Source organism: Penicillium robsamsonii (assembly GCF_028829455.1).
Source record: "Penicillium robsamsonii strain IBT 29466 chromosome Unknown utg000005l_segment0_segment0, whole genome shotgun sequence".
NCBI classification, from domain to species: Eukaryota; Fungi; Ascomycota; class Eurotiomycetes; order Eurotiales; family Aspergillaceae; genus Penicillium; species Penicillium robsamsonii.
This window is the reverse complement of record NW_026643223.1, coordinates 207,735-232,614: the sequence shown is the minus strand read 5'-3', so window position 1 is coordinate 232,614 and position 24,880 is coordinate 207,735. Positions and strand designations below refer to the sequence as shown.

At 47.7% G+C, this 24,880-nt stretch overlaps 9 protein-coding genes across 9 annotated transcripts; 5 read left to right on the top strand and 4 right to left on the bottom strand.

Moving 5' to 3' along the window:
* Positions 1-731: 731 nt before the first annotated feature.
* On the bottom strand, positions 732-1,895 carry N7447_008108 (uncharacterized protein; the record flags this gene model as incomplete). The annotated part of the gene is made up of 2 exons (XM_057232370.1): positions 732-1,451; positions 1,503-1,895. The coding sequence occupies 2 exons, from the start codon at positions 1,893-1,895 to the stop codon at positions 732-734; spliced, it is 1,113 nt and encodes a 370-aa protein (XP_057081912.1).
* A 1,813-nt stretch (positions 1,896-3,708) lies between these two features.
* N7447_008107 (uncharacterized protein) lies at positions 3,709-4,580 on the top strand (the record flags this gene model as incomplete). Its single annotated transcript, XM_057232369.1, has 3 exons — positions 3,709-4,271; positions 4,330-4,464; positions 4,526-4,580. The coding sequence occupies 3 exons, from the start codon at positions 3,709-3,711 to the stop codon at positions 4,578-4,580; spliced, it is 753 nt and encodes a 250-aa protein (XP_057081911.1).
* Positions 4,581-6,401: 1,821 nt separating this feature from the next.
* N7447_008106 (uncharacterized protein) lies at positions 6,402-7,747 on the top strand (the record flags this gene model as incomplete). The annotated part of the gene is made up of 4 exons (XM_057232368.1): positions 6,402-6,645; positions 6,702-6,790; positions 6,844-7,220; positions 7,279-7,747. The coding sequence occupies 4 exons, from the start codon at positions 6,402-6,404 to the stop codon at positions 7,745-7,747; spliced, it is 1,179 nt and encodes a 392-aa protein (XP_057081910.1).
* Positions 7,748-8,359: 612 nt separating this feature from the next.
* On the top strand, positions 8,360-10,487 carry N7447_008105 (flavin-containing monooxygenase; the record flags this gene model as incomplete). Its single annotated transcript, XM_057232367.1, has 7 exons — positions 8,360-8,652; positions 8,709-8,722; positions 8,773-9,022; positions 9,083-9,151; positions 9,206-9,463; positions 9,524-10,069; positions 10,124-10,487. Coding segments are annotated over 7 exons (1,794 nt in total), but the record flags the coding sequence as incomplete, so codon positions are not given.
* Positions 10,488-11,199: 712 nt separating this feature from the next.
* N7447_008104 (aldo/keto reductase family protein) lies at positions 11,200-12,279 on the top strand (the record flags this gene model as incomplete). The annotated part of the gene is made up of 5 exons (XM_057232366.1): positions 11,200-11,245; positions 11,294-11,409; positions 11,460-11,641; positions 11,697-12,066; positions 12,127-12,279. 5 exons carry the CDS (start codon positions 11,200-11,202, stop codon positions 12,277-12,279), a joined length of 867 nt encoding a protein of 288 aa, XP_057081908.1.
* A 174-nt stretch (positions 12,280-12,453) lies between these two features.
* N7447_008103 (putative gamma-cysteine synthetase regulatory subunit) lies at positions 12,454-13,449 on the top strand (the record flags this gene model as incomplete). The annotated part of the gene is made up of 2 exons (XM_057232365.1): positions 12,454-12,476; positions 12,528-13,449. 2 exons carry the CDS (start codon positions 12,454-12,456, stop codon positions 13,447-13,449), a joined length of 945 nt encoding a protein of 314 aa, XP_057081907.1.
* A 189-nt stretch (positions 13,450-13,638) lies between these two features.
* On the bottom strand, positions 13,639-14,463 carry bud32 (serine/threonine protein kinase BUD32; the record flags this gene model as incomplete). Its single annotated transcript, XM_057232364.1, has 1 exon — positions 13,639-14,463. One exon carries the CDS (start codon positions 14,461-14,463, stop codon positions 13,639-13,641), a length of 825 nt encoding a protein of 274 aa, XP_057081906.1.
* Positions 14,464-14,758: 295 nt separating this feature from the next.
* On the bottom strand, positions 14,759-16,967 carry N7447_008101 (Zn(II)2Cys6 transcription factor; the record flags this gene model as incomplete). Its single annotated transcript, XM_057232363.1, has 5 exons — positions 14,759-15,284; positions 15,449-15,679; positions 15,741-16,117; positions 16,172-16,733; positions 16,789-16,967. The coding sequence occupies 5 exons, from the start codon at positions 16,965-16,967 to the stop codon at positions 14,759-14,761; spliced, it is 1,875 nt and encodes a 624-aa protein (XP_057081905.1).
* A 930-nt stretch (positions 16,968-17,897) lies between these two features.
* N7447_008100 (DNA-directed RNA polymerase III core subunit RPO31) lies at positions 17,898-24,739 on the bottom strand (the record flags this gene model as incomplete). The annotated part of the gene is made up of 4 exons (XM_057232362.1): positions 17,898-22,146; positions 22,224-22,312; positions 22,798-23,947; positions 24,003-24,739. The coding sequence occupies 4 exons, from the start codon at positions 24,737-24,739 to the stop codon at positions 17,898-17,900; spliced, it is 6,225 nt and encodes a 2,074-aa protein (XP_057081904.1).
* Between the last annotated feature and the right edge of the window lie 141 nt (positions 24,740-24,880).

Sequence of the window (24,880 nt, the reverse complement as noted above, 5' to 3'; positions counted from 1 at the left end):
TGGTTTGAAGATTTGTATCTGTATACATAGGGAGGAGGTTGTTGGATTTTAGAAATGTCCATGTGGTGCATGACATTTAATACATGTTTTTTGCTTTTATTGAAACAATCTTTCAACTACATAGAAATGTTTGGTTTGAATGGCTACTGCTACTTTGTACTGCCCAAGAATATTTCCACGGACACCTCGTTTCACTCGTGAGGCTATATATTCCTTTGTATAGAACAGTGTGTACTTGCAAAATCGGCGATCGTCCGATCCGCTTTTTATGAGGTTCAGGCCTCGAAATCGGCCAGCCCACCGTAGTTTCTTTGTAGATTCCTGTTTTATAGGGTGCAGTCTACTCGTCATGGAGAACTGATTATCAAGGATTGTTGAAAATAACTCTGTTCTCAATATATCAAGCCCAGGGACAATGAACTAGAGCAAATAGAGGCGAATAAAGTCGAGGCCCTATTTGGAGAAGATCCGAACTGAGAGCTTCAGATGCAAGGAATTTTCCTCTCTCTTTGTCGCTTTTGTGACCAGATCAAGTTCAATCAGTAAGGTCTAATAAAGCGCAGAGCGAAAAAAGCAAAAATACGGAGGTTTGAAGGGCTTCCAAACCTCTTGGAACCGATCGCAACCCGACCAACATTATTATATAAAACTACACATGTAAACGATCAGTGAATATCAAAATGCCCCATGTATTTATAGTATAAGCATAAATTATATAACATGAATCAAACTCAAGATTCATTGAGCCCTTCAGGAATGTAACATTTCATAGAGTACCACTCCACTATATCATGATCAGCTCGATTCTGACATCCCGGATTGTAATAGCCCTCATGACGATGGCTTGTTTTGTCGCAGTATATATATTCCCATACAGTGCAGATACCGCCCTTAACTATCCAGGATGCAGGTGCGTCGACGCCACCGACATTACAACCAGCGATGGAGGCGCCGTTGTTATAAACCCATTTGCAGGAAAACCCCGTGTCTGATTCGGTGCTTAGACTTCTATTCGGTCTCAGGCATTTGTAGTCCTTCTTGTAGCCCACATTATGTCCTTGGAGTTTGACGTAATTGCCTTTGCAGTTCTTCTTGCTGTACATTTCCATTGTCCATGGTTTAATATATCCCGATTCGCTGGTCTTAGTGCTTGTTTTTGTTTGGGATGATTTGGTTGACTTCGTCGCCAACGTAGTTTTCCTGGTGGAAGTAGTCTTGGTGGTTGTGGTGGTTGACGTAGCTTTGGGGACAGACTTGGTTGCACTGGTCGATGTGGTCTTCTTAGTGGATGAGGACACACTGCTAGCCACAAGTTTCTGAATCGTTTTGGCTGCGCCAGTAGATGTGAGAGTCTTTTTCAATGTGGTCCCTTCGGTGCGATTGGTGCCGTTGGTATGAGCCGCAGAAGTGCAATAGTCCGGACCGCTTCCACAATAACCAAACGAAGAGCACTATGCAATTATTAGATTTTGAAGAGACATATTTTCAAACACTCAACTCACACATTGATTAGCCGGACATGGATTCAAAGACCCCAGGCCAGACCAGTTAGTAGGGCGTCCTGTTCCAGGCACCCGGGGACCACAAACAGCATTTGAAAGCGCAGCTGGCATCATGGGCTCTCCGGCACTGATGCAGATGGAAGTACCCTGCAATAAATGCCCACATCCCAGCCATCCCCAGCTTCGAGCATTGTAGGTTTCGATATCAGCCTCGGTGATAGATTGTGCTTGAGCAATCATGGAACAAGTTTCACCAGCCTGGACAACATATTTGGAACAAAGACCGTCGTTACTTGCTTGAAGTGCAGCCCCCCCAACTGCACCTGATGTTGCTGTCGGACCGACCAAAAGGACGATGAGAGCAACGAAGTTGCTAAGGCGGAAGCACCACATCATCTGGAGGAGTGTTTGAGCGCGTAGTTACCTTTGCTTGTTCTATTTTTTCTAAGGAAGTAGGTTCCATCTTTATCTGTTCAAAGAGGGCGAAATGTGCCAGACTGCCAAGGAGATATGCATGCATGAATGAATGAATGTGACCGCCGTGGATGGGAGAGGGCTCTGTGAAAGAACTAAGATACTATGCCAGGGTCATTAGTGTAGTATTGAATTAAAGTGTAAAAAGGCGTTGCATCCGACGGTAGGCATCCCGACTGCTTTCTTTGTCTTCTCACTGCTCACTGCATGCCTTTCCGGGTTGTTCTTTGTCTAACCCCTCAAGAATGGAAGGACTCGAGGATATGAAGTTATACAATTTTTGAACTCATAATCAGAGGAAGTCTGGGAACAGAAGACTAGTAAACAAAGGTGATCGCCTGACTTCTGGCATCCCCTTTAATAATAGCAGAAAAGCAAGTTTATTCATTTTCAGGGAATGTTGGACGGTCGAGTCACTTCTTTGTAAAGGCGTAGGCCAGATGATTCGACGGATCATCTTTTTAGCACCATACCTTTATCTATATTTGCAAGCCAAGTACTAGACCATTGATAGAACTCGGCAATAAGCTCATTTCGAGCTGTGCTAGAATTTGAAAATTAAGCAGATACACGAGACACGTTCACAATCAGAATCAAATCCCTGATAAATTACAGTGTATTGACTGTACTCTGCTTGTGATACAATACATAATAGTTTACACGGAATATTAACGGACCGAAGCAAACCAGCGCAGTCACGTGCAATGAATCCACACGAAATCGACCCACTCAGGTATGGATCTCGGCCCGAACCTCAATGAAACCGCACTCCTGGTTCGGGTTCTAATATCCACCTAGACCCTGAGGTCCCTCAAAAGAGGACAACATAGAAATGTCATGACTTATTCCTCGTAACTTACATAAATCATGTAGAGAAACAAAAAAATGGGTCGGGCTTGACTACTAACTAAGAGGGAAAGGAAGGGAGAGAAAGGAATATCAATCCAGGTAGGGTGTTCGACTAGATTAGGTCCAACTTTGGATACAACAACCAACCATATTTCTCAGCTAAGTCTTGGAGATTCTTTGAATGATATCATTTACGGATTTTGTGGCTTAAGCTGTTGCCCCCCGATCGGCGATGTCTTTGGCTCCATACTCCTACTAGACAGTACATGGTCTATGATAATCATAATTTATTACCGCACTAGGATAATGCTAAGAATACATGTTGGCCCTGAAGGAATAGATGGGGTAAGTATAATATGACGTAGTTCGAAATAGAGTTAAAATAAAGTAGTGAAAGGCCCCTTGTACTGGACTAGGTGCTTTCTCCGAAGATGAATGGATGCTTTCGCCGAAGATGAATGGATGCAGGTATAGTATGAGTAAATGTCTAACGCCTCAGGAGTTATTGTCTCCAATAATAGTTGATGGCCTTGGCTGATCGCCCACCTCTTACCCTAGCTAATCATAGTGCTCACGAAATCGCCTCCCGCCCCCAAGCTGCTTGGCGAGATCGCCCACATCTTACCCCAGATAATCGTAGGAGATACGAAATAGCCCCATTTCTCATCTCCTCCCGCCCACAAACAAGTTATGCAGTATCAAAATTTGGGGTCTAGATGGAAAGTGACATCCACTCGGATGACCCACTAGACGCTACTGAATTTGGTTATCAATATTTAACCAAAGGTATATATAATTATGGCTCTTCCTCCGTCGACTTTTAGGATATACTCTCAACCAAAGCTTTTGACCACAGAAGCGACCATCAAAACTGCCATTCAGTATGAAGTCGTCATGGCTCTATCCCCTTAGCACAATGGCGTATTGTGCCATTGTTGCTGCGAATCCTTTGCCCGCGGATGAACTCTCGAACAGTGTTACTGAAATTGTCTCCCGTGAACCAGAGCTCCACATGCTAAATAAACGCTCTCCTGTTATTCTTGGACTAGGAGTCTACGCCTTTATTGAAGCTGCTGGGGCCGCTGGTGGACTGAGCTTGGGTACGCTGGCGAATATCCTTACCAACGTTTTCAAGCCAAAAGAGGCCCCATGGGAAAATAGCGACGCATATTGCACAATCTACATCCGGACTCAGGGAGGTGGCAATTGCCACATGGAAGTCGAGCCTGGCTTTGCCGGTCAAGGTCAGACTAAGCAAGAGCACGATGACTGGGACTGCGCCTGGACCGACTTAAACGGTGTACCTCCAATTGCGTCATTTAATGATCCTGGAATTGGTAATTTCCGTGTTCAATTTGCTGCAACAGACAAAGCTACATACGATGGCTCTCCGAAATGCGTCTCGGAAGGTCTTTGCTCTCCTCGGCTTGAATTCCAAAGGAATGGGTGGGTTTGCTTATTCCCTCGATTTAGCCAGAAAATGACCACTGACATTTGATCTCAGGTTCTACATGAGAATTGACAGCTGGGAGAGCCAGGGAGATACCACCGAAGGGGAATATAGTGGAGACTATGGTGGTGTCTGTTACACCTATGTTGAAGATCAATTCACGTCCGGCGGTCATAAACTCGCAACCAAGTAAGTTACTAATACTCAGAAATTTTAGATGCGAACAGAAAAACTAACTTTCGCTTTCCAGATGTGCTGTCCCATGCGAAAACCAGAACGTTATACCCGACTCATCCCCTCCTTGAGCTCTGTCCGAGATGTGTTGGAACTATTGGCCACTATGCAGTAGGAAGGAAATGAAAGAGAAGGGAGGGAGTTGTATTGGATCTATAAACTTGAGCATTGTATGGGGGTTTTGTGATTCTATTGGATCGAAGTTTCGCACTAGTTATGTATTTAACGCCATATCGTTTGGCAGGAATATAACACGGAACTACTCCCATTCGTTCAAATGATCGCACTGTCACTCCATATTGTAGAACATGAAATTCGGACCTCTGTTCAATTTGCCGGGCGCGACCACTGGATAAAAATTGAAAATCCCTTGGCACATCCACCCATCTCTAGAACTAGTGTTTCACCAGGTCTTATTTTACTACGCAGGCTATTGTAGAGATTTTTTTTGTAGTTAGAGTGCACTTTATGGGACTCGGGTAATTGGCGGTTTACTAGTGACTTACTACATATGTAAATATCTCTAATCTTGATCCTGATTATATCGTGTAGAAATTCCTCTGCACGGTTTAGGTTTACAACCTTCGTACACATCCAACAAGACATGCCAAATAGAACATCCGAAAACACATCCGAGTGTTCGTATGTAACATCCCTAACATCTATCATCTTGATCTAAATGGTTAGATTGGATTATCAACACCTTATGTCGAGGACAGAGGCCGCATGAGCGGTCAATCATTCTTGTGCGTAGATGCATCAAAATCAAGAAACACAACCAGAAATAAGCAAATTGAAATATCTCAGTATGATCTTTTGAATCTATATGTTATTTAATTTGGTTTGACTACCCCGTACCTCGGTCACATTTCGCTGCAGTCGTGAAACTACAAGAGAGCAAAGAGAGGAGAGAAGAACTTTCGAATCTCCACGACAAACAGAATTCAGCCAACTAACAGTTTAGTTAGTTAACCAAATGGAAGTCCGATAAACTAGGCACCAAGGCACCGGGATAGATGATGTGTCACAACAAAAATCCTCGGTTGAGGCTGATATGGCTGATGGGGGTGAGCGGATTAATCATAATCCCAACAAATGAAATCTTGGAAGGAAAAGAGAAACCAGATAGGTCAATGGAGTGATAGCTCTTTTTTTTTAAACTCACATTCCATGTCTTTTGATGAGATAGATATAAGGTATTGCCAATAGCTCAAATGATAGCGTGAAAGTATACATACTTATTTGTGAGTTACCATTGTGCTTGGTCACCTTTAAACTGGCTACTTGAGCTCTAAACGGATGTGAGTAGTAGGGGTGCCCTGACGAGGGTGAAACACTTGGTTATGTTAAAGCCGAGTCCACGGGTCTAGGGCACAACCGCTCACTGAAACATGGTAGATTTGTACTGTACCGTGGAAGAGAACGGCACATCCCGACCTGTCAAACGGACGGGTTGTGGGGCCCCGGGGCGTTATCCAAGATCGTACCGGATCGAAGGATCGTTATTCCGTATGAAGTGTCGCATCAACAAAGCCATTGCTCGAACTCAGACCCCTGTATGTCCGTTTTTGTTTTCTATTTGAATGGTGGCTTCGATGCGGAGTACTCACACTCCTATACCCGGTATGGAACACACCAACTCACATTGACTAATCACATGAGATCCCTCGTTTTCATGTACGCGGATCATTACGAGTTCTAGCATCTTAGATAGGTTAAAACCAGACCCCTGGACCCTGAAGAGTCTTCTCTAAAGAATATAAGGTCATTTTTTTTTCTCGAAATCAGAATATATATAAAGTGGTCCCGCACTGCCAGGTACTGCATCTTCAGACCAGTGGAGTCGTCTCATTACTTTGTTATTCTCTTTCCTCTACCGCAGGACCGCCAAAATGCCTAGCGAGACTGCCACAGGTGACTTTGGTCCAGCACCGCCTGGGCTAGATCTCACAGATAACCAGACCGGCAGCTTGTTGGGAGCAGTGATTCCTGTAGCGACACTCGCGACTATTGCAGTTATATTGCGAATAATTGCACCAATGAAGACCAAAGAGGCTAGGAAATTAGCTATCGATGACTACCTCATCATTGCAGGTCTTATATTCTCTTGGGGAACAGCAATATCCTGCTTCATAAGTGAGTCAAAAAATAAATAAAGAATGAGGCGCGACATAGCCAATTGATGAGTACAGCACTTACACCAGACTGTCTAGGCATTCCTTATGGCCTTGGCTATCATTTGCAATCCTTGACAAAAGGAGAGTTTATTACTGTTTGGAAAGTAAGAGAAACACTGAGCGAGATGCTTGGGATAGACGTTGACTAAACATTTAGATACTTCTCGCCTATGTCATGATTTACGCTACAGCCGTCACCTGCACCAAAGCCTCAATCATCTTCTTTTACGGCCGTATCTTCAACTTTCGCTGGTCTATGGGCTTCTGTATGTTTTTGGTCATTGGGTATTGGATCACCATTATCGTCACCGCTGCAGTGGCCTGTCGACCACTGCCATATTTCTGGCTGGTCTACGCAGATCCAACAGCCATTGGTGTATGCATCGATGTGCCCTCATTCTTTTTCGGCAATGGAATTGGTGCCATGTTGATCGATGTGATAATACTGTGCATGCCGATGCCCACAATTTACAAGTTGCAGATGCCATTATCGCAGAAGGTCGCGGTCGTGGGTATCTTGCTCTTAGGAAGTTTGTATGTGCCTCTGGTCCCCGGGCCTCCTATGAGATTGATCCTGGCTAATTGATTTCAGTGTTTGCGCCGCAAGTATTTGCCGGATCATCTCGCTTCGGGAGAACACCCAGGGAACAGATGCGACATGGACTATCGCGCCTGTCTTTATTTGGTCGTCCGTTGAACCCTTTGTTGGGATTATCTGTGCATGCCTCCCTACGTTTGGGCCTTTCTTTCGTCGGTGGTGGTCCAGAGTTCGGACGCGCTCGTCAAAGAATCGCAGTACCGATCCAAGCGCGGAACAGTCATCTGAGACAGCGACCTGGCTCCGGAAACCTCGAGTAAAAAAGCCAACCAAGGACTCATTATTCAGTATCAATGACTTTGGTTGTGTGGATGAGGTCCAATTAATGAACGATATCAATGCCACTCGGTCGCTGGGGGACGAGGCTGCGAGTGTACACCAGGACGTGGAGCGAGGTTGTATCACCGTCCAACAAGACGTGGATGTGACATGGGCCAAGTACAAAACAGGCAAAAAAAGCTGATCTACCCTTCAAGTACCATAAAGGCCCCGAAGAGTCAGCTTTACGAAGATCTAAGGCGGATTGAGACGGACTACATTTACATTTTGTGTATACTACGATTTAAAATAGAGGCCACATGTGGCAATTTGGGAATGAGATAGGCAAATATGCACCTAAATGGGGGGGAAGCATGTGATAGCGGAATACGAGCCAATGCTGACTGTATTCTTCGAAGCCTGATTTGATAGGCGCTATGTGCCGTTGTGATCTATCACATTAGCAGAATTATGGAGCCAGTAGATGGACTAGTTGGCAGGGGAGCATGCACGCCGAGCACTGGGCCCCCCTGGGCGATACGAGCGGTTCTGCCCGGCGGATTTAGCTCGGCGGTGCGGAGACGGGAGTCCCCAGAGAATCTACTTGCCTACTTAACTACTTATGTACTCCTTCACACTATCACATATAACTAAACCCATAGCGTAAGACCTAGGCCCTTTCTATGCCGTATACCCCTCTTAAAGGAAAACTTAATCGCTCCCTCGCTTACTGCCTTCCGATTCTACCGTATTTTCCGCATCGTAGCGTTATAAGAGGAACAGTTTACTGCGTAAACTGCCCCCCAAACCCCTCAACATGTCTCACATTCCCAATGGGTTGCCAAGTGGTTCAGAGTCTCTCCAAACACCTGCTACTCGCGTTGCTAACGGCGAGACCCCTCCTAACTGGATCCCTTGTACCGACCAACCAGTTTATGCGCGACGCAAACTAAGGATAATCTGTATTGGCGCTGGTTACTCGGGGCTGACCCTTGCCCACAAGATTGATCATGAACTGCAGCTCGGCGATGTCGTCCAATTGAAGATCTACGAGAAGAATCCTCAGGTCGGCGGAACATGGTTCGAGAACACCTATCCAGGTGTAGCTTGGTGAGTACAACATAATCTGTGCGTCTAAATATGACTAGCTGATCTGACCTATCCAGTGATATTCCGGCTCGTAAGTTTTTTTGGGTGCCTCTTTGCCAACCAAAATTGACATCCACTTAGATGCATACACGTTTTCATTCGAGCCTAATCCAAACTGGTCCCATTTCTATGCACCCGGTCATGAGATTGGGGACTATATTCAACGAGCGACAAAGAAATGGAATTTGGACAAAGACATCCAGTTCAACAGCCGTGTTACTGAGGCTGCGTGGGATGATGAGTTGGGAAAGTGGAAAGTGGTGGTGGACCAAGCTGGCACAATCATACATGACGAAGCCGATATTTTGGTCAATGCGTCCGGCTTTTTGAAGTGAGGATCACTTACCCCCTCTTCCTTGGTTTCTCTTGTTAACGGTGATCTTCCAACTAGCAAAACCAACTGGCCTGACATTGAGGGACTCTCGAGTTTCAAGGGCAAATTGCTTCACACTTCGACCTGGTGAGCCAACGTCCACACACTCCTAGACAATAATTATTAACGAGTCATCCTCAGGGATAACACCTACGACTGGTCAAACAAACGTGTTGCAGTCATTGGCAATGGCTCCTCCGGAATTCAATGCGTGAGTGCAATGCAGCCGAAGGTCGCTCAGCTTGTCAACTTTGTGCGCAATCCGACCTGGCTTTCTGTCAACTTTTGCGCGGATAAGACCAAAGATGGGAATAATTTTCCCTACACAGAAGAGGAGAAAGCACACTTTGCGGAAGATAGCGAGGCTCATTTCAAGTACCGAAGAGAGTTAGAAGCCAGGTAAGTTCAACACCCCCACCAATCAAGAGGTCGTCAGAACTAAGCCAATCTTGAGTAAAGTGTCAATGCATTCTTTTATGGAATGTATAAAGGTCACCCGATGCAAGTGGGATTGGAAGAGATATGCCGGCAGCAGATGACGGAGCAAATGAAAGGATACCCTGACCGAGAACTTGTGTCGAAGATGCTTTCTCTCGAGTTCAGTCCTGGCTGCCGTCGCTTGACACCAGGGAGTGGATATCTGGAGGCATTTACCAACGACAACGCAACTCTCACATTCGATCCTATTGAGCGTATCACAGAACTGGGTATCAAAACGGTCACCGGTGATGAGCAACAATTTGACGTGATAGTCTGCGCCACCGGATTTGACACATCCTTTATTCCACCTTGGAAGATGGTTGGTCGCCATGGAGCCACATTGGAAGAGCGATGGAAATATAACCCCGAGGCTTTCTTTGCGGTCCAAGTGGACACAATGCCCAACTATTTTATCTTCAACGGGCCCAATTGCCCTGTCTCCCATGGCTCGCTTCTGACGCAAGTCTCCTGGACATGCGATTACATTCTTCGCTGGGCCAAGAAGATCGCTACGGAGGATATCAAGTGAGTCATTATGGTCTTGATGGGTCCGGCGTTTGACTAACATAATCCCCACAGGTCAATTGATGTCAAGAAAGAAGCCATGGAAGACTACAATGTTTACTGTCAAGAGTTCCTCAAGCGTATGGTCTGGTCGGATAACTGTAAGAGCTGGTACAAGAACGGAAAAAGCTCCGGCCATGTCACCGGGGTATATCCGGGCTCGGTTTTGCACTTCAAGGACTGCCTTGAAAACATTGGAGGGGAGCATTTCAATATTGAATACCGCTCCAAGAACCGCTTCCGATTCCTAGGAAACGGTGAAAGTGTGCGTGACCAGCATGGAGCAGGTGATTTGGCGTGGTATATGGACGATGTGAAAGCCTCTATACCGCCAGTTCGAACTACTGGGGTGGTTGCTTACATCTCTAGTATAGTGAAAGGGTATATAAATTGGTAACCTGGCATGTCAACGTTAACATCCTATATTACTATCTCCTTGGTTTATTTCTACATTTCAACAGATAATATGAAAGCTATTGAGAATGATGACTTCTAAGTCCGAATTGCCATCCCTAATTACCATCCCTAATTGATAAAAGGCGAAGTCAACAAAGGCAATGCTGAGAGGCTTTTTCCGTCCCGAGAAGCCTGGAATGGACAAAATACTCACAGAGGAATTGTGGAGCTCACAATTGGAAGTCTACTCGGATTGTCACCCAAGCATATTGTTCATAGGTCGTCTCTTGGTCGCTTGCAAGCCATTTAATGATAGCATATCTCTCATGGCCACATCTTATCAATACCGCATGGAGTGAACTCGCTCATTGCGGTAGAGCTGTGCGATTAGTCGAAGAGCTTGAAGCTGAGTTGGGAGTTTTTGGGATCCTTGGAGTAACGTTGGTTCAGGGATAGAATTTTAATCAATAGGAGCATCAGAGTTACAATTACATTTTTTTATCCGATTCATATAGCAGGATAGTATTATAGACATATCCGAATTGCTATGATTTTATAGAGCTCGGACGATTCTCCGACGTCGCACCCCACTATGATCTCATCTTTTCTCAAACGGCCGTTGGATTTGTTTCTTTTCTTCAATTCCAACATGGCAAAGCTTACTCTCCAATAAAAGCATCGACTACAGTCAGGACATGAGATCCCAGTTCTGGGATATGGGGTCAGTTATCCCGCAAACACGTATATGAATTTCAAGAGCAGAGCTGACACTGTATGACCTGAGAATAGGTGTATATGATGTATGTTGGAATCGATCCCTCGTCTTAAATCCCCTAACCATTACTAGCCCCTCATCTGCGACCGAGAAGGCCACTTCCGAAGCTCTGAACGTTGGATTCCGTCATGTACGTCCACCCAGAAAGATGGTAAGATGACACTAAACAAGAGATCTCAGGTCGACTCGGCGATCATGTACCGCAACGAGAAGCCCTGCGGAAAGGCAATTCTGAACTCCGGACTGGATCGATCGCAGATCTTCTTTACGACCAAGATCCCGCCGGAAGCAATGGGCTACGAGTCTACCAAGCGAGCTATTGATTCCAGTCTACGAGAAGCAGCACAGGAATACTTTGACCTGTAATCCCATGATACCCTATAGAAATGGATACAGTCTAACCGGTGGACCTAACAGTATTCTAATCCATGCCCCCTACGGCGGCAAAAAAGCCCGTCTAGGTTCCTGGGATGCACTAGTCGAAGCCCAGAAAGCTGGCAAAGTGAAATCCATCGGGGTATCCAATTACGGTATCCACCACCTCGAAGAACTGGAGGCTTACATCCAGGGTGGTGGGGGTGGCCAGATCGATGTCGGTCAGTACGAGTTGCACCCGTGGCTGGATCATTCGGATATCGTGGAATGGTTGCAGAAGAGAAAGATTGTGGTTGAGGCGTACTCGCCTCTTGCGCATGGGAGTCGGTTGACGGAGCCTGTATTGCTGTCGATCGGAAAGAAGTATGGGAAGACGCCGGCGCAGGTGATGATTCGGTGGAGTTTGCAAATGGTAGGGTCGATTTTGTTCGACGTAAACGATAAAATAGTCAGGATGCTAATGGTCTGTTAGGGATTTGTGCCTCTACCCAAGTCTACTACGCCCAAGCGCATTCGCGAAAATGCCGATGTCTTTGACTTTGAGTTGGCGGATGAGGATATGAAGTTGCTTGATACAGGAGAATATTCTCCCACAGATTGGGATCCGACTGTTGATGAGGATTGAAGATGGTTGATGAGAGATGGGTAGAGACCGGAGGAACGTTGGATTTGTCAGGCCCCGTAGGAGGCCGGGGAGGGGCTATCCGCGGGGTGAAATTGCGACTTTCTCTCTTTTGTTTCTTCCTTTAGATCTCAATACCTCTATATCTAAGATCTCATTTATTCTATTCCATTCATCATGAAGTTGATTCTATCCAGTTCGTAAGTGGTGTTATTCTGGCGCCTCGATCAAAAGTCACTCATCCCTCGCAGGAATATTATGCAAGCTGGGCGTCAATCCGTCATTCGCCAGCCTCTGACACAAAAATCAAACGTTGAGCTAATCAACTCGCTCCGATCGAACTTCCTTGCCTCGCAACAGATCGAACTGTCACCGGCCAACGGCACCGCAAATGGTCAAGCCGTGTCGCATCCGCCCTCATGGACGCTACAGACTGAAGACGCCCTCTATATCCCCGCGATTGACTTTTCACACCCGGGCCTGTCAGAAGAACGCGACCAATACGATATCACAGTGAAACTATTCTACCTGCCAGGAATCCCGGTATCAAGGCGGTGCGCACACACCAGAGAGGCAATTGATCTAGTATTGAAGGAACTACACGTCAAGTCTATTGATCTACTGATCGTCTCGTTCCCGGGGATCCTGTTCGATGCAGACGACGACAGCGAAGACGAAGGTAATGAGATGAGCAATGGTGAGCCAGACGACTTCGACAGCTTGGTGCAGACATGGCAGGTGCTGGAGTCGCTGCACGAGCAGGGCGTGATCGCCCAGCTGGGCGTCGCGGAATTCGGCAGCGAACGTTTGGCCCGGTTCCTGCCGCATACCAAGGTCAAGCCCTCGGTCGATCAGATCAATCTTAAGGATTGCTGTGTCGTTCCTAAACATTTGATTCTCTATGCGAAGCAGGAGCAGATCCAACTTCTCACCCATAACGATTGCCATGATATTCTTCCTGTCGGCACAACGCGGGAATTGCTTAGTCCTGCGGAGAAGAGTGGTGCGGGGATCTTGGCTTCGTCGCCCGATGCCAACGATGGCATCCAGGGAGATATCGAGCCGCAGTGGGTGGTCAAGTACACGGCAGTCGTCAAGGATCGCGGAGTAGTCGAGAACAAAGGGTATTTCGCATCGGCTGATGTCGGCTCGTGTCTCAAGGACCGATCATGAATGCTTCTTTTCTCTTCTTCTTCTTCTTCTTCTTCTTCTTCTTCTTCTTCTTCGCGTCATCAATAAGGATATATGTCGTGACAAAGCGTGGCGTTTCTTTTTTTTTTTTTTTTTTGTTTTTTTGCTTTAAAATCAATCATAGCTGGTGTGGACGGGTCGTATCCATCTCCGAGATCAAATGAGACTGGCTTAACCAAGCATGCTTCTCTTCCGCCCTCTCAAGCGCACATCCTCAAGCCTCTTGAGCGCAGACGGTGCCCCCTTGTAGCTATTCCGGTATCCCATAATCAGCTCCTCAAACATAGGCTCTGAGCGCGGATGCGTGCTCCCAATCGCCCGTTCCAACACGTATAAATCCACCGCCCGGTCCTCATCCTGATTGCTCTGCGACGCAAGACCGAAATCAATCAACACAACATCCCCCTCCATGGAAGGCGATCCAGTGCCATCAACAGCACCATTTGTATCCGCAAACGGTCGCAGCATGAGATTACTCGTCGTCAAGTCTCCGTGCACAACACCGGCCTTGTGCAAAACACCGATGGCCGCGCCCATTTTCCTCAGCAAGCCGCGCACACGTGCCTCTTCGTTTTCGACCTGCGACTGACCCAGTGATCCTGCATTCTGCTTCATCCATGCTTCCCACTGCTCGAGAACTACCCGAATCACCGGCCCGTCAATCCACTCCATCATTAGCCAGGCGCCGCCCCACCCGCCTTCTTCGCCGCCGTGTCCTTCCCAGTCCAGGGCTAGGAGGGCGGGAACGCTCACGCCCTCCCGTACGAGTTTAGCGAGGCATCGTGCTTCTGAGATTATCCGTTGACGGGTCAGTCGGCGGTCCAGAATTGGGTGACGGTAGGGTTTTGATGGGCGGATCTTGAGCGCGGCGGGGATGGAGGGGTTGAGGGAGGTGGTTTTGTATAGGTGAGCTTCGGCGCCTTGGGTGAGGAGGGTTGGTGGTGGTGTGGTATTGTTAAAGGGGGAGGGAAGAGCTGGTGGTTTGTATTCTTCCATTGTGAGTGAGTTGGAGAGTTGAATAGGTGGAAGGGTGGAAGGTAGAAAGGAATGTGAAGTGAGGAAAAAGTTCTGGTGGGGCGGATCTCGGAGTATACTAGTATGGGTTATTTGGATGTTTATGTTGTTAATATACATATGTATTGATTTAATATGTTAGGATGTTGATGCTTTATCAGTTAAATATTTTGAAAGCATCAAAGCATAGATCTCATATGTGGACGCGTGAGCTCATAAACCCCCTATATGTATACCTTTCAATATCTCTCCCCAATACGTAGCATTCAACATTACATCAAATTAGATGAATATCAGGGCGCACATTAGCCAACCGACACGTGCCCTGATACATCCTTTCAAGAATCGACCCCATAAGCTCTAGATCAGTAGACTCCGCTGACCAATGCCTCAATGTGCGAATCGACAGCCTCACCAAAGGAGCCCAATTTGACGGGATACGCACCTGCCATGTACTGTGATCCCTTGACGCTTCGACCTGATATAAGACAGCCCCAAGGATGTGCACAGCACAGGCAAAGCTAGCGCGCACCACGTTCCAAATCCATTCATGTCGGAACTGATACCAGTAGCTTGGGATCAATATGACGCAGTTGTCAATGGCCTTTTGGGCCAGGTCGAACACATCTACCCAGACTTGGTGGTTGTTCTTGATGAATGTTGGCATCCCTTTGTAGTGCATCGCAAGGTAGAATGCTGGTCGATAGATCCTCTCCAGTGCCATGTGATACCGGCCGCGGAAGAAGAACCTTAGGTCTGGGTTGTCTTGTGTGGACTGGATCCCGGCTATCGAGATTTGGTACCTTTTGAAAGAGTTAGCAAGGTGAGTTGAGAGAATTTTCATCATGTTCTCGGCTTCAGGGGCTTGTACCATGATGTTACAACATTCTCTGCTGACAGTGTCTTTCTTAAAAGATGGGGGATATCTTTGGTCCAGCCCTTCTCCCCTTGACGCCACATGTCAGACACTATTTCATTAGTGGTCCGGCGGTTACAGATAGACCCGATGTAGAATTTCCACCCTCTCTCTTCTTCCGTGCCATTTAGTTCAAAGCCTGGTCTGATGGAGAAATCTTGGTCTTCATCCATCTGGTTATATGAGGAAGAAGAATTCCTGCTAGGAAATTTGGGGAACGGATCTGAATAACCCATGCTTTCAAGGCCACTATTCCAGAGAGGAAGCTCGCTCTGCATCTCACTATGGACAATACTTAGTTCGTGATCATATAAAAGCCCAATATAACATAAAACAAACTCACTGTTCTGCCTGGATACAGGACCAGTATAGTCTCGATTCCAGGTTATGGTAGTTGTCGTCGGCGGTCCACCGTTCTCTACACAGCGACCGCAAACGAACTTCTAGTCTGCAAGATGCCTGCTGGTAACAGAACCAAGCCTGTAGAGGTCGTATAGCATGTCGGTGGTAACTGCCAGCAAGAAGGAAGCACTGAATGTCTGTTGGGGACGTATGCAAGAAGCCAAATCTCTGCTTTGCAGCGTGGAAATATGTCTCAGCCAGATCGAGGTTGGCGTCTGACATGGGTGGTGCTTGGAGTCCATCGAGATTCGCTGGCATGTCCTCCGCCAGCGGAACAAACTTGGATGATGTGCATGAAGCTAAAGCGCACGCTAACAACTATACGGGAGATAATTTAGTCCAAGTGGAAGTCCAAAAAAGGAGCCGACATACTACTTGACACGAGGGGCCATCCCATCCAAGACCCTGGACGGTGACCTCCTTGGCATAGCGGTCTAGATTCTCTAGGTCGACTATCGGGTTTCTTCGGTGACATAGCAGGAAGTACTTCCTGCAAAGTCTAGGAATCTCATCGACAAAGCTTCCGATTCCCACTTGCCGGGGTACCTGCATACTACGGGGCTGACTATCCAGTGAGTCGAGCAGGAAGGATCGAATATGCTTTTCGGATTCGGTGATGACCTTGTTGAAGATAGGCCATCGGAGCATGTTCTCCCCGGAGCTAGCCATGTAAAGGATTCGGGGATCGTGATCGGTTCCCCGATCATCGACACTAGCAGTGCTGCTGCTTGTTGGATTAGTCCCCGACAATGAATCAGCCACGGGGCTAGTGTTCTGCACGACTAACTCAAAGAATCCTTCTTTGAGTGAGCTGAGTGAGCGACTCGAGGAGGTGGAGCCTTCGGATGTCTTAATATCCTCTAGCAAACCGGCGATATGATTCAGTCGTTGGAGCACTTCTTGGTTCGACGGATTCACAGGGTCAAACCCAAGACTAAGGAGTAAATGTCAATGCTTAGTGTCTCCCCCCTTTGATGGTGTTATCTTACTGGTTCTGCTGTGGTGAGGTTTCGGGATAGTTGCACTCCACCCCCTGCACGGCGCAGTAGCTACAGATCGGCCTGGTATTGTCACATCGTGTCTTGCGCAGCCGACAGGTCTGACAGGCTGTCGGGGCTCGGGTTCGGATCTCACGCTTCCTAGCGACTCTTTGGTTGCCAAACTCCATAGTCATCCCAAGTTAAACCGGGGGGTTTTTTTTCGGGGAGGCCGGGGAGATAGTTGAGGGGGAGATGTAAAAGATTAAGTGCGACACACGGATATTCAGTAGCTAGAAAAAGGCTCGAGGATCCTTCACTGCCCAGTGGGAAACAAAGAAACATTCAACCCACCTAGTTCTTACAGATATGGCGTGGCCGTAAAAGGCAACGGAGAACAAAGAACTGTCGAGGCGATGTGATGGCCAAAGGTTAACACCCATGGCTGCCTCAGGGGTTTCACGATGCTGATTGGAGCGACGATGCACTCCCTGGACACTCCGGACATGGGGTTCTCTTGGGTGATTTGTTGTCTTTGTTTTTTGGGGGGGAATAAAGAGCTAGCCCCCCGAGTCTTTCTCTCGCCCTCGCCCTTGAATCCCGTATTTCTTGGATTCCTCTTTTCGGCTGGCTGCAGCTGTTGAAAAATAAAAGGGGATTTGTGATATCCCCGGAAATATTTGGTATTTCAGTACTTGTAGGTAGGCCTCTTGGAATCCGAGACATTCCGGCCGTTGGGGGATGTGAACTTCTTTGTGTAAAAAAGGTTGATTTGAATATAACCTGAGAAGCTCGTCCTTCGATTTTTCTATAGTCGTGTTGAAAATTAGCTTCACGTCTGTACACACCCCAGCTTTTTGTTTTTTGGTAGAATTGTGATAGGTCTGACCTTGGTGGCTATCTATACACGGGGAGTACGAAAGTACGAAGCTTTTCTTTATATAGCCCTAACATTTCATATAGAGGCCAAAGAGGAATAAAAAAAAGAAACTATTGATCATATCGTCAATGAAATTCACCCGCTAGAAGAATTAGTCTCCCAAGTACATGTACAAGCCTTGTCCAGGCCAAATTCTTAACGCCGAAATTAATGCACAGTGTCACAGAGTCACAGAGCTTCATCAGACCTTCCTCTTAGGTCTCCTGGTCAAAGGCACCTCACAATATTCAGTCCAAGCATCTTCAAAGACCGTCTTTCGTGGACCAATCTGGCCTTGGTAGAAGTTCAGCTTACGCACAACCTCCATAGCACCTGTACCCAGTGACACTGTCTTGCCCATGATGATACATTCCGATACACCCTCAATGAGATCGGTGCGACCGAGACCACCGGCGTCGAAAAGGTGATCCGCAGTCTTCTCGAACGAAGCAAGCTGAAGCACCGAGTCACGCATCTTAGCCAGACCGAAACGCGTAATACCGAGCACTTCACCCTTGTAGGTCATCACGTCGGCCAGAAGCTGCATGTGACGAGGATCAATGTCCATGTCCTTCATGACTTCACTGATTTCGACGACAATCGTGCTTCGAGCGGCTTCAATACCCAGAACATCTCGCGCCTCCATAATGTTGTTGGTCCTGGTGCGGCGACCGTCCACACCCATTGTAGTCATACACTCCCTCAATCCGTAGCCTTCCACAAGCAAAGTGTTCGTGGTTGAGGTCTCGTCCGTGCGAATGATAGCTCGGGTGGCACGTGGGTGGCCCAGGATTTGGATGCTAGGAAGGATACGCTTCAAATGCTTCAAGCGGAGGAAGGGATCAATGCTCGTGGCGGCAATCTCCGTCTTAGAAAGAGATGCCTTGCTGGCCGGATCAAGATCCATGTGGACCTTGATTGAGGCTTGCTTGCACGAGAATTTGAGATCGCTTCCTTTGAAGCGCTTGTTGGTCTTGATCGCTTCAACGATCTGCGGCGTCGTGATCTCCAGTGCCAAATCCTCGATCGTTTTCCAGTTCAGAACAACCTTCAAGTAGGCATCATCGGGGGACCAAACTTCCGTAATAGAGTGGATCACGTCACTAAGGAACGTCTTCTCAATGCGCCCCTTCACAATGCGGGCAGCAATGGTGCTTTCTTTGTTGACCAATTCGCAAGCCACGACGGGAGTACTGATCTCCTTTGAGGCGTTAATGATTTCCTTGATACGAGGTACACCCTGCGTGATACTCATTCCGGCAACACCAGCGAAATGGAAAGTTTTCAGAGTCATTTGCGTTCCGGGCTCACCAATGGACTGGGCACCAACGGCACCCACAGCATGGCCGGGTTCAACCTGGGCCTTCTTGTATTTCAGCAGACAAGCAGTGATGAAAGCCCTCAGTGTGGTATCCGTCAGTTTGCCCGTATGATCCAAGCCCTTACGGCTCCGCTGGTCGGACGGGTCGATATCGCCACCTCGAGAGATCAATTTGTCGGCTCTCTTTTGCACGTACTCTTGAATTGAGTCAAGGAAATCACGGGCACTCTCGAACTGATCGATACCGTGATCACTGCGGTCCATGTACGCCAGGTCATTGCCGAGCAAGTCCTTGCGGTTTAACTTCGCGCGCTCCTTTGAAAGCATCTGTTCGCAAACTTCCATCATTTCATTCGGCAACAAGCTTCGCTCGTCGTTGTTGTATGTAGTAGATTCTGAGTGAATAAAGGTTCGGTCGAAGTGGACGGGTTTAGCTTTACCCTCCATATCCACAGGATCCAACTTGTCGTCACCATACTGGAATTGAACGATGGCTGCAGAAGAGTTACGAACCGTGTCATCGTACATCGATGACAGATCTTCGAGGGACTTCATCAGACGACGAGACATGTAACCAGTCTCGGCAGTCTTGACAGCTGTATCGACCAGACCTTCACGACCGGACATAGCGTGGAAAATGAACTCTGGGGGCTCCAGCCCAGAGAAGAAACTGTTGCGAACGAAACCCTTCGATGGGGGCTGTCGTGCGTTCTTGGGGAAATGCGGTAGGGTACGATCCTGGAAACCATCCTGTACACGCTGACCACCGATAATTTGTTGACCGACAAGGGCAACCATCTGGGACACGTTGATACTAGAACCCTTGGATCCAGAAGTGGCCATGATCAGGGGCGAGTTATACTTGCTCAGTTGCCTAATACACTCGTCACCAGCTTGCTGACGGACCTTACTGAGAATACCAGAGATCTGATTCTCCATGGTCTGCAATTCGTCACATCCAGGATATTTCTCCAGAGTGCCCGCCTTGTATTTAGCAATGACTTCGTCACACTGCGAGTACGCTGCCTCAACAAGATCGTTTTTCGACTGAACGAGCCCTGCACTAGGGTAGACATCTCCGATACCAATTGAGAAACCGATGTTGGTGAACCACCGGGCGGACAGTTTTGACAGACGGTTCATGCCCTCGGCTGCTGCCGGTGGGCCGAAATCTCTCAGCATAATGTAGAAAACGTTGTCTTTCTTTCCAGAACCAATCGTAGACTTGTCCATCACACCACACATGACCTCCGAGTTACGGATGACCAACCAGCCATCATTGGGGTCCAAGTCCTTGGGACGACCATCCTTCGGCATCTTGAACTCACGGCATGCGGCGTCCAGGTTAACCAAAACGGGGTCGGATGAGTTGGGGTGCATAAGAATGTTGAAGACTTGTTTGCCAGTCCACATCATCTGAGGCTTCAAGATTGATGGTGGCGGGAGATCGAATCTTGTTTCAGGGCCAAGCATATAGAGACAAATCTGGGTGAAGGAAGCACGATCGTAGAAGTTGTCTTTGCTACTCAACACGTAGGCGGCACTGATGAAATCCTGGATGGCAGAAATGATAGGCTCTCCGTTTTTGGGTGTCGCCAAGTTGTTCTTAACACCCATTAGCTCCATTGCTTCTGCTCGGGCTTCTTCGGTCTGCGGCACGTGAAGGTTCATCTCATCTCCGTCGAAATCGGCGTTGTAAGGGTTGCAGACACACTCGTTCAATCGGAAAGTCCTATGGGGTCGGATTTTGGCAAAATGAGATAGAATACTGAGCTTGTGGAGAGAAGGCTGTCGATTGAACAACACAATGTCGCCGTCTTCGAGATGACGCTCAACCAAATCGCCTTCTTGCAGCTGATCAGCCATCCGTTGAGTGTTACTGTATTTCAACATCTGTCTGAATCCGGTTCCTTTCTTGACAATCAAGTTCGCTCCGGGCCATTTGTTGCTTCCGTTGCAAATCCGTTGCTGCAGTTTCTCCTTGTTGTATCTGGTCACTAGTTCGGGATAAGTCATGTTCTTTGCCACCAGCTCCGGAACAGCGACCTCATCAACACGCAAATTTGGATCGGGTGAAATGACAGTTCGCCCAGAGAAATCAACACGTTTTCCTGACAGATTTCCACGGAACCGACCTTGCTTTCCCTTCAAACGTTGGACGAAGCCTCGGATTGGCTTTCCGAGATCAGCTTTGTTAAGTCCAGGCACATCACTGTTGATATAGACAGCAATTTGAAGCTGCATGTAGTCCCAGCACTCCATGATTGTCTGAACTGGAGCGCCCTTAAGCAGGGCATTCTTGAGATTGATATTGCTCTGCACAATGTCACCCAGCTTGGCGGTCAAGTCATCTTCTGTAGATGCACCATCTTGTCCCACTGAAGGTCGAATACAAACTGGTGGAGCTGGGATAAATTGCCACAGGAACATCTCCGGACGAGCCTCCTTTGGATTCATGCCAATCAATTCACAGTCAGAGTCAGACATTTTCTTGAATAGCTTAAGAACGCGAAGTGGGTTCATGTCATCCTGCGCCTTTTTGAAGTGTTTTTCGACCTCTGGGTTTGCGCCTCTTGCCTCGAGGAAAGAGTTATCAAACACATCCTTGCTGATCGGCGTTTGCTTTTTGACGGAAACCGAGACATTGAACGCACGGAATTTGTCGTGGGTGATCTTCAGAGCGCTTGTTCCAGTCTTCTTCACCACACCATTGATCGCTCCGCAGTATGTGCATTCACGGGTTTTCCGACACCGTTCGTTGATGCGCTTTGCGATTTGCGTCCGACGTAGGTTATCAAGACCCGGTCGGCGCATTTCGCGAAGGAAGGAACGGCGCTCCGCCTCGGGAAGCAAAATGTTCGAACATTCTTTGCAAATTTCTTGAAGGATGGAAATGACGCGCTTGAAGTAACCGACGTGGAAAGCGGGTAGGACCAGTCTCACATGTCCGAAATGACCGTTGCAGTCTTTGAGATTATTTCCACATGTTGCGCAAGAGTCGGTTTTGTTCGAGATACCCATACGCTGATCGAGAGGTCCATTCGCAACAACCGTTCGGGTCTGATCCAAGTCGAAAAACTTTCGGTCGGAAACTTCCACTACTGCTTGGCCGACAATGTCATCGTTGGTTCTGGAAACATAAGTCTAGATTAGCGATCAGATCTGCGACAAACGCTTGTGACAAGCACATGTGAATGAACTGCGTACAGGACACCAAATTTCAATTCCTTGATGACTTTGGGAACGCTGTCAATAACCTGGGCCTTGCCCAGGTCTACCTGCGCACCCTCTGGAGGCTGCATGGCCGTGGTCAAATACGGAGCATGGCAGGGTGACTCAAGGCGATGCGATCGGCATAGGCGGACTTCAGCCGCCAGTAACAAGATTTCAGGCTCGTCGAAGAATTAACTCCTGTATTACGTTGGTCTATCCACGATCAAGAGCCACAGATCTTGAATGAGACGGTTTAGACACAATGAAGTGAATTGAGAATGAGCAGAGGAAGAAGTTGTATGGCGGGGTTTGACATGAACTTTTTTTCTGCCGGTCAAGCTCTCACCGCCGGTATGGCTTGCAGGTTTGTATAGGAATTGTCTCTATACAAAAAAGACCTTGGGATATCTCAAAAATAATGTTATACAGTGTATTTGGTTGCTAATTTACACGCTTATTTCGACAAGAATGCCTGGAAAGCTTTATGCTCAATCACCACATTTCCAACTGCTCGCAACCTTTTGCGGCCTTCTTTCTGCTTCTCAAGCAGCTTTCGTCGCCGACTTACATCACTAGCATGCAATTTTGCCAGGACATCCTTTCGGTAAGGCTTGATAGTCTCACGAGCAATGATTTTCTTACCAACAGCAGCCTGGATGATGATCTCGAAAAGCTGTCGGTCAACATGCTCCTTGAACTTGGTGACCCAGATTCTGCCTTGTCGGTTTACCTGGGTCGAGTGCATAATCCGCGTTACAGCATCCACTGGCTCTTTGTTGACCAAGAGTTGTAGCCTGACAATGTTGCCGGCTCGCCATGCAGATTCTTCGTAGTCCAAACTGGCATAGCCTTTGGTACCTCCTTTCAATTTTCCAAAGAAATCGTCAACCAAATGGGCGAGAGGCAACTCGTACTTCATGATGACCTGAGTCGCTGTGAAATATTCAATGCTTATTTGCTCGCCACGATTGGCCTCGCAAAGCTCAATCACCTTTCCCAAATATTCTTCTGGGAATGTCAGAGTGGCCAAAACATACGGCTCTTGAACCTCGGCAACTTTGAGTCGTACACTATCATCATCGGGGAATTTAGCAGGATTGGTGACGATTTCTTCGGTGCCATCTTTCCACACGACCTTGACTGGGACGGAGGGCGGAGTAATGATGATGCTGGCGCCGTGCTCCTGTCGTAGGCGGTCTTCAAACACGGAGCAGTGAAGAGTTCCCAAAAAGCCCATACGGAAACCGGCGCCTAAAGCCTCGGAAGACTCTTTCTGTACTGTAATGCTTCGATCGTTCAAGACCAGCTGGTTGATGCTGTCCTCCAGGTGCTCGAAGAGATCTGCATTCACTGGGTAGACAGCCACAAAGACCATTGATTTGGGCTCTTCGAATCCAGGCAAAGGCTCGACGATCTTTTCAAACCCAACTTTGGTGAAGGTATCGCCAATCTTGGCCTCCTTACTCCGCTTCATGCCCGGGTTGAAGTAGATGTACCCAACCTGACCTGCACGGAGAGAACTTTGCGCGGTCTCGGTCGGATACATGATGCCGACTTCACCGACGAAGTATTTGAGACCGGTAACGAATGATATAAGTTGCTGGCCTGCACGCACCTCACCGTCGAAAACACGGACCAACAGGATCACGCCCTTGTAAGAGTCGTACCAGGAATCCACGAGGAGCATACGAAGTGGTTTAGTGGAATCGCCGATAGGTCTAGCATACAGTTAGCAAAAGAACAGCATTTTGGGAAGCCACTGATTAAACCTACGCAGGGATCTTCTCCACCACCGTCGGTAGCACAGCTGGAACATTCAATCCAGTCTTTGCCGAGACCATCACCGCGTTTTCTGTATCAATCTCGAATGTGTTTCTTATCTGCTCCAGAGCCCGCTCTGGGTCCGACGAGGGGAGATCAACCTTGTTGAGAATGGGAATCAACTCGAGGCCTTGCGCAAAGGCCAAGTAGAAATTGGCAACTGTCTGCGCCTGAACACCCTGGCTGGCATCAACCAGAAGGATTGCTCCACCGCAACTGGCATAACTTCGCGACACCTCAGCACGGAAGTCCACATGGCCAGGTGTATCGACCAAATGTAACAAATAATCCTCGCCTTTATGGTTGTAAATCATGGTACATGTCTGTGCTTTGACCGTAATTCCTCGTTCTCGCTCGACATCAAGTTTGTCCAAAACTTGCTTGTTCGTGCCCGGTTGAATTGTGCCCGTCAATTCGAGTAATCGGTCGGAAAGCGTGCTCTTGCCGTGGTCAACGTGTGCAACGATGCAGAAATTGCGAAAACGTTCAATTGGGATCGCAGCAATTCTCTTCTCGAGGTTTACGTCCAGTTTTAAGTGCGTGTTTTTTGGACGTGCATAGTAAAGTGTGGTAGTAGAGAAACCCCTTTCGTACCTATACGAAGAAAAGACAGTTGGTGGTCGGAGGCTCGCGGCCTGGCATCTCGGCGCTGCGCTCAGCCATCGGCCTAACTGCAGACATCCTCGCATTGGGAAATCTGCGGTGGCATAGGAGGGGCTGATTATATGCAAGCGTCGAATCAAAGTATATCCGCGGGGCAATTAGCGCTTCAGTGCTGGTTAGTCTAGTCACGATTTGCGGAGAAAAAACGGACGCGCGGGCGGTGACTT